General features: G+C 51.2%; 1 protein-coding gene across 1 annotated transcript in view; it reads left to right on the top strand.

The window, feature by feature from the left end:
* Rims4 (regulating synaptic membrane exocytosis 4) overlaps nucleotides 1-12,230 on the top strand; it is a 71,830-nt gene that overhangs the window by 39,526 nt on the left and 20,074 nt on the right. The window contains exon 2 of the mRNA XM_004669314.3: nucleotides 9,833-9,971. Coding sequence (XP_004669371.3) covers nucleotides 9,833-9,971 — 139 coding nt within the window. The remainder of the gene's footprint in view (nucleotides 1-9,832; nucleotides 9,972-12,230) is intronic.

The raw sequence follows: 12,230 nt of genomic DNA, 5'->3' as shown, positions 1-12,230 counted from the left end.
TTGATAATGTTTATACAGTGCATAATGTATTTTTATCATAATCCTCCCTATTACCTTCTCTTGTTCCCCTTCCTATCCCCTTTCCACTGAACACCTCGTTTTTAATTACTCCCTCTTCTATTTTGATCTTTTTCGTGTGTGTGTGTGTGCATGTGCATATGCATACCCCCAACTGAATCTAACTAGGGTTTCCTGCATGAGCATAGTTGGGGGTTATTAGCCAGAGCACGTGCAGTTTACCAAGTGGCTACATGACTGAAGAAAATCTTTATTTTTTTTAAATTATTTTGATTTTTTGAGGTAGGGTCTCACTCTAGCCCAGGCTGACTTTGAATTCACTATGTAGTCTGAGGGAGGCCTTGAACTCATGGTGGTCCTCCTACCTCTGCCTCCTGAGTGCTGGGATTAAAGGTGTGCACCACCATGTCTGGTGAAAATCTCTTCTTTGCCTACATTTGTTTTTTCATAAACAACCTGAGTCCCTCCATGGGAAAGAGTTCCTCTTTCCTAGAATTAAGGTTTAAATCTGATCCTGGCATTGTGGTTTGTTAAGCTCAGCTCCCAAATTTCCAGAGCCAGCCCCCTGAGTCCAGACTAGTTAGCTCTCTCAGAGCTCATCTGGCCTGACAGTGAAGCCCCCTGGAATAGATTGTAGATGATTAAGGGGTGAGTGAGATCTTTTCTTGGCTGTTCCTCTCTCCTGATTTTTGGATCTCCAGGTCCCTGCTCTGATAAGCCTTCTCCTTGTCCCAGCCTGGCTGGCGGGGTTAGGGAGAGGACCTTTACTCCACCTAGGCTCTTTACCCCTCCTATCTTCTACATGACAGGAGCTCTCTGTACTTCCTTCTCTTTCCTCCTTTGAATCTAACAAAGTCTTTCTAAACCTTAAAAAAAAAAAAAACAACAGAAAATCTTGGGCTAGAGAGATTGCTTGGTGATTAAGGTGCTTGCCTGTGAAGCCTGAGGACCCATGTTCTACTCTCCAGGTCCCACATAAGCCAGACACACAAGGCGATGCAAGCATGCAAGGCAGCACATGCACACAAGGTGGCTCGTACATCTGGAGTTCAATTACAGTGGCTGGAGGGCCTGGCACACCAATTCTCTCTCACACACACGCTGTCACTCCCTCTCATAAAAAACAAACAGGGAGCAGTCTGTTGGGTTTGCTTGGAATGAAGGAAGGAAGGAATGGAGGGAGGGAGGAAGGGAGGGGGAGAGAGAGGGAGGGAGGGAGAAAGGAAAGAATGAAAGAAGAAAAAAATCTCTCATGCTCCCCCAACAACTGTTAATAGTCAATAACTCCTCAGGGAGGGATGGGATCTCATGCGCTCCTCCACCATCCATGGCAGAATGCTGATGGGCCTAATGCTGTTCAGGTCTTGTGCAGGCAATGACAGTCACTGTGAGGTCACAAATGCAACAGTCACATGTCATTGCCTGGAAGACTGTTCCACAGCACTCCTCCCCATCCTCTGACTCTTACATTCTGTCCTGTCTCTCTTCTGAAATATTCCCTGAGCCTTGGAGAGGATGATGCAGACGTTCATTGAGTCATCTATGTCTGTTTAGTCACTATCAGCACTTGCATGAGTTTTGAGTCTCCTCACTGCCAACTGCAAAACCAAGCTTCTCTAACCAAAGGTGAGAGCAACACTACCCTCTAGGCATAAACATAAATATTTAGAGTGCAGCTTGATGGGCACCGCATATCTGTTTAACCAACAATAGTGGCTTCTTGGGGACATGCCTTAGTGCCAGTTAAATTACACACACATTTAGTGGGCTGGGCAGCCGAGGAGCTATCCTCGGTGCTGAACAGGAGGTCAGAAGGAATAAGCTCACAGTGTAAACACAGGGTTGGCAGGACAGTGTCCCAACGTGCAGTGGACTGGACCTCCCAGTATAGGTAAAGATCAAGTGTCCCTGAGACTCAAGGAGTCAGGTATGAAAGTCTTCTTGGGAGAGATGACATTTGAACCTTGTGGTAGAGATCAGTGAGTTTAGTTCAGTGGCTCCTTAGAAACCTGGCTTGGGAGGTAGAAAGGCCTAGGTTTGGAATTAACTCAGCCGTGAGAAGCTCTGTGTGTCTGTGTGTCCTGTGAGAATTTTCCGTGCAGCTCAGACTGCTATTGAACTTGTTAGTCCTCCTGCCTCCACCTCTCAGTTGTTGGCATGACGGCAGTGTGCTACACACCCAGCGTAAGTCACTTCATGGTCCTCATTTCCTTTCTCTGTAAAGTGGAGTGGCAACTGTCTCGTGGTTTATTGTGAAGAATTAAGTGGGACGGTGCCTGTGGAAAACACTCAGCACAGCATCTGGTAATAGCATATTGATGATAGCCACCTTTGTCGAGTGTTACTGTGTACTGCAGCTCTCCTTGAATGTCCTGAGGATGAAATTCTATTAACTTATTACATAACCCATTACACTTAATGTTCACAACACCCCTAAGAGTTTGATGCTATTAGTCCTGTTCCATGACAAAGAAACCGAGTTAGAGAGTGTCTGATAAATGACCGGTGTTGTTCACAGCTCGACTCTGGAGGAGGGTTAGAATTTGACGAGGAAGTGAGAGATGGAGAAAAGTAAAGGATAGGGAAATGGGAGGAGGAAGTCACTGAGGATGGATGTGGAGCAGTGAGAAGTATCCACCTGGGCTAGTGGAGGAAGACTATGAGGAAGCCCGTAGCAGTAGTGGGAGTCTGCAGAGAGTCTTGGACACCTAGTGCAGTGGTTAAACCTAATTTGGCAGGAGGTGACGAGTCCTTCTAAGGTTTTAAATAGGATGACTGTGGCATGATTGGAGCTGTGACTTATTTATATATTTGTTTACTTTCATTCACATTATAGAATGAATATGTTTAAGCATAAAAATTCAAATGGCAAAGAAGTACACACACCAAAGAGAAAGACAATCTCCTTCCCAGTGCGCTGGTGGAGGATAAATTGCAGCTCTCTGGCAGAGTCGCCTGAGCTGAACAAACGCCTCCCTTGTGGCCCAGTGTTCCAGTCCTAGGTGCATGTCCAAAAGACACAGGTGCAGATGTTCACCAAGAGCCTTGCACTCAAAATAACCACCACACTGTCACTCCCTGTAGTCATAAGCTGGATAAAACTAGACAAAAGCCCTCCGCCAAACAGGGCATAAATAAGTTGGTACCAATGAACAGTGGACTGGCACCCTACCATTACCTGCTGTGTAGCAAGCAGAGAATATCGGGACCCCACCCCACCCCCAAAGGCTGCCCTCCTTATGTAACATCCAGAGTCAGGCAGAGCTGATAACTGGCATTCGAGATCTGCATGGTGGCTAACTTTGTGAACAAGCTCGAGATGGAAGATGAGGCTCAGGGGTCCTTCGGATCCTACTGGGTACTGGTTATATGAGCACGTTTTGTTTGTAAAAAATGCATCAAGCTCTGCAGTTAATGCCTGTTCACTCTTCTGTATGTATCTTATGCATAGATTAAAACACGTATGAAAAAATCATCTCTCATATACTCTCTAATAATCTTTCTCCCTATGATTATTCACCATTAGCAGTTGGTTTATATCTTCCTAGATTCTTCTGGGCATGTGCACGAATGCAAAGATAAAGGACTCTGTCATGTTCTTGCTCTCTGTCGCCTCTCCACACAGGGAGACAGTGAGAGAGCTATCTATAGCTTTACAAAAACGGCACCATGTTTTATATACTGCCCTGCAACCTGTTTTTTAACTTGCCAGTTTGTCGAGGGAGTCATTCTGTGGCACTGTGGATGGAGATGAGTTTTTCTTTCTTTCTTTTTTTTTTCTCAACAGTTGCACAATATCTTATGGGGTGATGTGTCATTTAGTTAACCGGCCCTTTATCAGCGAAGAGTTCATCTCAGCATCTCGTCGGTGTAAGCAGTACTGTGGGAAACCTTTTCGTGCATTGCTGTGTGCTCTTTTGTGACTGTAGGTCTGGAGTGAACTAGTAAGAACAGAACACTTTCGTCTGAAGTGGTTATTTAGTCTGTGAGCGGCTTGCAGGTGCCTGGGTGGGTTGGAAGCAGTTCAGAAGCTGTTTCAGAGTTCAAGCTTGAGGTAGCAGGGGTGCTTGGTTGTGAGAACGGACAAGAGGGGAGATGTCGGGTCTGAGAGGACTGAGTTGGCAAGGCCCGGCATCTGATGAGAGAATAAAAGCTTTTGGGCTCCCGGGAGGTTCCGAGTCGGGGTGGCTGGGAAGATGGGCAGTTGGGGAAACGAGGTCAGTGGTAGGTCAAGCTTCATCCAGGTTGACTGCAAGGAGCCTGCTCCTCATCCAGGTGATGACATGTAGAATGCAGGCACACAGACAGCTGGGGTCTGAGTTCAGGGCTGCACACCCCACTGGGGTGTACAACTCATTTGCATTGGGTGGTCCTGAGGTTCTGGGGTGGGATGAATCACGGGGGTGTGGAAGATCTAGAGATAAAGAGAACCCAAGGACTGTGTGGTGAGGGCCTAATATGTGTGCAAGGCATGGGGCCATGAAGGATAAAGGCAGTGGCCAAAGGTTGGCAGAGGCCTAATAGAATTTGCTGTGATGGCTGTGGAAGGTGGAGGTCTGCAGAAACTCTGTCTCACTGAAATTATGCCTCACATGAAATCATCAGTAGCCTAAGTTGGTTTGGCTGCACGCTGACTTCCATGGGTGCTCTCACCACGTCGTGTCCTTGCTGTCCCGAGCACTCACTCAGCATACCTGTATTAATCTGTGATCATCTGCTTCCTGCCAGCCTCCCCTCTGAAGTGTGAGGTCACGAAAACAAGGACCATGCCACTCTGGTTCCATCTTCAAGTCCCCAGTCATAACTGCCTCCTTGGTGGGACTTCAGCAGCCCGTGTGATGCAGTCAGCTTTGCATTGCTGGCAGAAAACACCCAACCAAGAGCTTTTGGGGGAAAATGCTTTATTTTGGCTTATGGACTCGATGGGAAGCTCCATGATGTCAGGGGAAAATGATGGCATGAGCAGGGGGCGACATCACCTCCTGGCCAATATCAGATGGACAATAACAGCAGGAAGTGTGCCAAACACTGGCAAGGGGACACTGGCTATAATACCCATAAGCTCACCCCCAACAATACACCGCATCCAGGAGGTGTTAATTCCCAAACCTCCATCAGCTGGGAACCTAGCAATCAGAACACCTGTGTATGAGGGACACCTGATTCAAACCACCACACCATGTGACTTTTCTCCCTCCCCTGTGCACATTGGTAGGTGAGGCACTTAGTACCCCGTGGAAGAATATGCAAGCTGTGTAAAGTTTGAGGCTCGAGTACAGCATATATGAGTGGGTAGCCAACACAATAGAACATCCAAACTCAGTGTATTAGATACCAGGGTGGGGTTGGAGAGATGGCTTAGCAGTTAAGGTGCTTGCCTGCGAAGCCTAAGGACCCAGGTTCGATTCCCCAGTACCCACATAGGCCAGATGCACAAGGTGGCCTATGTGTCAGGAGTTCAATTCCAGTGGCTAGAGGGCCTGATATGCCAATTCTCTGTGTCTATTTGCCTCTTTCTCTCTCAAAATAAATGAATAAGCAAATAAAATAGTATAGACACTAGAGTGGTCAGTCTTGAGGGCAAGCCTCACTACTGGTACCCATAACTTATAGAACTCAAACACCAGGCCCCCACAATGACATCCTGTGATAATCTCTCTTGATGTCACTAGGCCATTGCCTGCCTTCACCACCTTGGGAAGCATGGCCTCCTCCATGCTGCCTTTTTACCACATCATCCTTGGAGGGGGCAGATATCTTGCTGGGACCTACCTCTATGAAGAGTTGTGAGGTTTGATTCTTGGGGTGTAACCTCTCAGGGGAGGTTTTCCCAGAGCAGACCCTGAGGTGGGCTGCAGGTGGCAGATGTCTGAAAAAGAGCCTCTGGAGAAGGCTGAGGGACCATGACAGGAAGGAGAGGAAGACCTGGGAGATGGCTCAGTAGTGGAAAGGTGCTTGCTTGCAAAGCACTGCCAGCCAGGGTTTGATTCCTCAGTACTCACATAAAGCCAGATGTGCATGTGTCTAGAGTTTGTTTGTAGCAGCAAGAAGCCCTGACATTCCCATTTTTCTCTCTCCCTCCCTCCTTTCCTCCCCCCTCTCAAGTAAATTAAAAAAAAAATATATGTGTGTGTGTGTATGTATATGTGTGTGTGTGTGTGTGTGTGTGTGTGTGTGTGTGTACATACATACATATAGATGGATGGAGAGACGGCTTAGCAAGTTAGGGCGCTTGCCTGTGAAGCCTAAGGACCCATGTTTGACTCTCCCTCTGCAAGGTGACTCAAGCACATAAGGTCGCACATGCACACAAGGTGGCTCACGTGTCTGGAGTTCAGTTGCAGTGACTGGTGCACCAGTTCTCTCTGTGCCCCCATAAAAATATGTATTTGAAAAAAATAGGGAGAGGTCCAGACAAAGACGTGCCCATGGGCAGATCCCACGAAGAGGACCCCAGTCATCTCATAAGGCTGCCTGGGCGCCTGTGTTTGCCTCTGACTGGCTCAGGACTGGAATGAAGTTCCTTCTCCTCTTGCAGTGAGTCTTAGGTTAAGGATTGGGGAAGCCTCACAATAGGGTTTGCATATCTCCAGACGTGTCACCTGTGTGATGGTCAAATAAACTTAGTAGCCCAAGAAAAACCTGAAACAACAATGTCAGGTACAGGCCACAGGAGGCTCAAGTCAAGGATTCTGACCAGAAGAGCTCATAGAAGTGGTAGAGAGATTTGGCAGGAACGTCCCGCTCTCCCCACAGCAGGTCAAGTAACAGTTGAATTCTATGCCCCATGTGCACCGGAAATGGGCTCTCCCTTCCGGTCCCCCATCAGCATGTTGTGCCAGCAGAGATCTGCAATTAATGAGTGAGGACAGCATCCTGTGAAGCTTCCACCCAGCAAGCGCCACATAAACGTGAGCTGAAGAGGGAGAGTGCTAGGCCTCAGGGGTCAGGGGCTGACATAAGTTCCTCGTGCCTGCTCAAGACTGGGCCTTGAAAACTAGCCTGGTAAACCCTGTGAATGGATCCAGGAGCTGAGTGACACTTTGCAAGAGAATCGTGAGGTGGTGGCCAGAGGCTGCTCAGCTAGTCTGTGGAGGGGCAGTTGTGGAAGAAGCAAAGCCTTAAGGAGAAGTGGGAGTGAAGAGAAAGAACGACTGAGGTGTGCCAGAGGACATCTGTGAGGCGGCATGATGAGGGCAGGAGGTAGTTTTGGGAGGGTCAAACGATGATCTGACAGGAAGAGGGGTTCCCTTTCCTCAGGAGAGAGGGTCAAGGGGACAGGGTGACAGGTCTGAGGGTGTGGAAATACCGCATTGAGGTGAGGAAGTTAGAAATGATGCATCTTCCAGCCAGCCCAGAGAAAGATCACATCAGGATGGATGGATACAGGGTGGGGAAATTGAGCCGTGCTGCTGCCGGGTCCCAGGAGCCGGGGTGTGAAGTGCCTTGGGAGCTGCAGGCTGCCACCGGCAGGAAGCACACCACACCCTCCTCTGGCCCCTGGGGACCTAGCTGCTTGTCTTACTTGACCCCATGTCAGCTTTGGTAGATGGCGATGGTAGAAGGGGTGCGGTGAGTGGGGAAGTCAGACGCCCAGAAAGGGGTCTGCAGTCTGTCTGTAGTTGTTCAGTCGTGGGTCTGCAACTCCAGTGGTGTTTGTCCCTGTGTGCGCCTAGAGACATCTCTCAAAGCTACGAGTTTATTTCTCGTTGTGTTTCTCTTCCTGTCTCTACCTGCGCTACACAGGGAAGCACAGAAACGGGGTGGGGCTGGCTGCAGATGCAGGGTAGAGACTTGTGGAGTGCAAGCACACACGTCTGCCACGTGATCAGGAGCCCCCCCTTGACATGCGCCCAGGCGCACAGTGCTGCTTTCTCGGAGCGCTCTCTCCAGCGGGCGGGCGTGGATGTCTGCTGATGTGCGGCTGGCACGTGTGCGGCTGGCACACACAGGTCCACGTGCGCCCAGTTTCCTCAGAAACGCATCCGGCGGTAGGTAGAGCAAGACCCCTGGAAACGCACCGAGTGGACGCGCAGGTGCTGTGTACCTCGCGTGTATATGCCCACGTGTTGCTGTGTGTGTCTGAGTGTGGGGCATCCCTGCAGCTGTGTAGCATGGGCACACGAGGGAGACAGCAGCATGTGGCCGCCCCCCGTAGCAAACACACACAGCTCTGGTGTCTCTGTGCACGCGCACGTGTGTGACTCTCAGAGTTGGAAGGCAGTGACATCCTTAAGCTAAGAAGAGGCCAGCAGAGGAGGCCCTGGCCTAGCTGGCAGGAGTGTGGGATCGGTGGCTGCCTTCCCCAGTAGGTCAGTTGGTAAGCATCGCAGAAGCCCATGAGGTCTGTCTGCCCATCTGGACACTGGTGTCGTGTGAAGGGTCTTGCGGAAAATCCTCATCACTCGGGCTGGAGAAACAGCTCCGTAGTTAACAATGCTTGCCTGCAAAGCCCGCTGGCCTGGGTTCAGTTCCCCAGTAGCCACACAAAGGCCGACACACAAAGTGGTGCATGCATCCAGAGTTCGTTTGCAGTGGCAGGAGCCCCTGTAACACCCATTCGTTCTCTTTCTCTCTCCAATAAGCAAATAATAAATAAACAAGTCCTTTTAAAAATCTTCCTCACCCATAGCAAGCCACAATCCTTGTGGGGTGGGTAGTATAATAAAGCTTCCTGTGAGTCACCAGGCCATGGAACACGGACAGAGAGCCTCTGGGGGTGTATCCTGGCGCCTTTCCCTTTATACTGGCTCTGCGGGCCTTGACCAGTCCCTGGCCTCCAGGCTGTCATCCTTTGTATTAAGTGGGGACAACAGTAACCACGGCTTCACGAGTGCCTGTGACGATGAAGGTGGTATGCTTTCATCAGTCAGCAGTGAGGCTTCCATCAGGGAACACAGTCCCATGTCCTCCTGGAGTCCACCTTTGAGGAGGAAGTGGGTCAGTAATGAACTGAACACGCACCGCACTGGGGTGAGTGGCAGGAGAAGACCAGAGGCTTTAGGCAGAGGGGGTGGGGTCACGTGGGCCGCTCTTGTAGAGGGGCTGGGAGTGGGCAGGCGAGGCCTGCGATTAGGTGGTGTTGGGGCCCAGGATGGAAGTGGAGGACTGAGCAGCTAATGGAGGGAGAGATGGCAGACAGGAACACCAAGCACAGAGGCCATTTGCTGTTCTCCCATCGTACCAATGAGCAGATGAAGGCATGGAGAGGCGGAGTAACCCACCCAGCCTCAGAGCCCATAAGAAAGACATTAAGGAGTTGAACCCAGGCCCTTTGGCTTCAGAACCAGTGACCTTAGTCAATGGTCCCCAGTTGAGGGTGATTTCTGTCCCTTTGGGGATGTTTAGTAATGCCCAGTGACATGTTTGGTTGGCAGTTAGACTGGGGTACTATTAGCATCTAGTAAGGAGAGGCCAGAGATGTTGCTAGGAATTCCACAGTGCACAAGCCAGCGTCACATCAAGGCAGTATGCCACCTCCAGAGCCATTCATGCCACCATTGAGGTCTGACTCTGCAGGATACATAGTAGGTGCCCAGGGTGGTATCTTCAGAGGAGGAGGTTGCAGGGTAAAAGGTGTGTAAATGAGCCCATCAGTTAGCAAAACTGAAGTGGTGCTGCACGCTGGGCAGTGCAGCGGGCGCTGTGTGCTCCAGGGAGAGCGGGTGCAGCTGGGGCCAGTGGGACGGAGGACATTGGTGGGTCGGGTTTGGAGCTGCATCGAGGCTGCCAGCAGCTGCTGAAATGCTAACCAGAAAACCTGTCTCACCGTTCCCTTTTCTCCCCATCTCTCTTGGCACCCTGTACCCTGCAGGAGACAGCCGGAGGCTGAAGGGTGCCATCCAGAGAAGCACAGAGACGGGCCTGGCTGTGGAGATGCCCAGCCGGACACTGCGCCAGACCAGCCACGAGTCCATCGAGGACAGCATGAACAGCTATGGCTCGGAGGGCAAGTGAGTGTGGGGCCCGTGTTCGCCTGTAGCCTTCCAGCTCAAAGTTTTCTCAGTAGGAGAGGAACTAAGCAAGTCCCACAAGAGCCCTGGTTTCCCCAGCTGTTGGAGCATTGGCTCTGGGGCCATGCTCATCTTCAGGAGGGAGATTGAGCCTCTCTCAGGAGGGAGATGGAGCTCCAAGAGAGTATGCGTGGAGCCTAGGTTCTGCACTTAATTCCAGCCCCAATACCTTTGGGCTGTGTGACCTTGGGCAGGTCACGTCTCTGAGCTACAGTTCCCTCATCTGTAAGACAGGACTAGGCACCAATTGCATGGGGTTATATGAGGATTAGACATTTCCAACCCACGTTACCCTGAGTTAATATGTGTACCGAGCTCAGGAAAGCATGTGACACATATGTGCTATGAACCAGTGCTGGCGAGTGCCCAGGAAGGGAGTCCGGAGGGGCTTATTATCATTGCTGCTTCCTCTTTCTTTAGTTTCTTAAATCTCAGTTGGATTTTAAAAATATGAACTAGAGCTTGATAAAGGCATCTCATGTACGTCAAACCTCAAGACAGCCTTGTTTCCTGGCTCCCTGCCAGCCTTCCCCTCCGGCTGCACACCAGAAATCACCAGAATCGCTGCGAACACGTCGCAAATACAGATGGCGGGGCCCTGCCTCCCAACCGCCCAATTAGCATCTCTGGGAGAAGAGCCCAGGAGTTTGGTTTTTCCAGAAGCTTTCTCTATGGAGCCTTTAGAGAGTTGAGGGAAAGCTTGGGGTCTGCACCCAGTAAACACACACACACACACACACACACACACACACACACACACGTGCACGCACGTAAGAGCGCGCAAAAATACACCATCATTCCCACACCAAAAGCCAAGATGCTTTTTTCAAAATGGCAGGAAGCTCTTAGTTTCCCCTAGAGAGCCCACCCATAGGTTCCTGCAAAGAAACTTGGTCCAAGCAACTTCATATTGTACTGAGGACCCAGGCACTCAGAGAGGTTTGGGAACTTGCCCTGGGTCACACAGAGGCTGGTATATGGAACCTGGGAATCCCGACGCCCATCTGGGGCCTATCCCGCACCACCACATTGCTACACACCCCCAGCCATCTGCCGAGGCAGCTAAGAGGTCTGGGGCAGTGTGGTTGTCATGCACGTGGGGAGGCAGAGGCTTGGGGTGGTTAAGGCCTTTGCTGTCCTGTCAGGTGTCACCAGCTGTGTGGCTGTGTAAGTTAACGAACATGAAGCAAGACTCGACGCTATGCTCTCGTATGAACTGTAGTTCAAGTGCTCAGAGGCAACACGTGGTTTGTGGCCCCTGTATGGGGCACAGCAGGGAGTGCTGTGGAGCTGCGCTGGCAGCTCTGGCTGAGTGGCCTGTGCCAACGCGGGGCAGGGCTGGGAGCAGACTCCATCCAGGACAGCGTGGGGTAGGCGGAGGTCAGCCCCCGCCTTCAGCTGCCCTTCATCTTTGGTCCTCTTCAGCCGGGGCTCCTGCCAGCTGAAAGCCTTGCCTTCCCCTCTCCCCGCCCCAGCCCGCCACTCCTACACGAGGACGTCTGCAGCCTCATGAGCGGCCTGGCCTTGGCGAGGCTGCTGTTCCACCCACCTCAAGGGAGACTTTCCAGTGGTGGACAGGAGGTGTGGACAAACAGAAGGGAGAGGAAGGAAGCCAGCCTTCTCTGTAATCTGAGACACTTGGCAGGGCGGCCAAGCCTGGAGGAAAGTAGGCATCTGGGGTACAGTGGGAGCTCACAGGTACTCATGTAGTTAAGAGGCCCGAGGCTCAGTCTGGTCCTGCTGCTGACGCGGTAGGTGGCCTCAGGTACATCTGGGACTTCCCTAAGCCTTGGAGACCGCATGTTAGCCTCACAGACCATTGGGGTGGGGGAGTGTGGTGCTGTGGGTAGCAGCCAGACATGCCGACCCCACAGTCCCATGTCACAGAACAGGAAGGGAAAGCTCAGCAAGTCACGGCGCTTAACTGCAGAGACCATTGTAAGAGAGTGTCAGGAGGAACAGCAAGGGCCTTGCTTGCTGGTGACAGCGGCTCTGGACGTCACTGGCTGATGTGCTTGAAGGGAACAGAGTCCAGCTGCATCATAGACAGGGTCACAGCCGGGCTCAGCAGACAGCCCTGGCTTTTGGCTCTCGGTAGCCTTGTGGCTTTGGGAAAGTTACTTACTCTTCAAGTGCAGTTTCTCCATCTGTAGAGAAGGGCCAGCAACAGAGCTGCTGATGAGTGAGAGAATGTACAAC

This window comes from Jaculus jaculus, chromosome 8, assembly GCF_020740685.1.
Source record: "Jaculus jaculus isolate mJacJac1 chromosome 8, mJacJac1.mat.Y.cur, whole genome shotgun sequence".
Lineage (NCBI taxonomy): Eukaryota > Metazoa > Chordata > Mammalia > Rodentia > Dipodidae > Jaculus > Jaculus jaculus.
The sequence above is the reverse complement of the archived record's forward strand: the minus strand, read 5'-3'. Positions and strand labels throughout refer to the sequence as shown.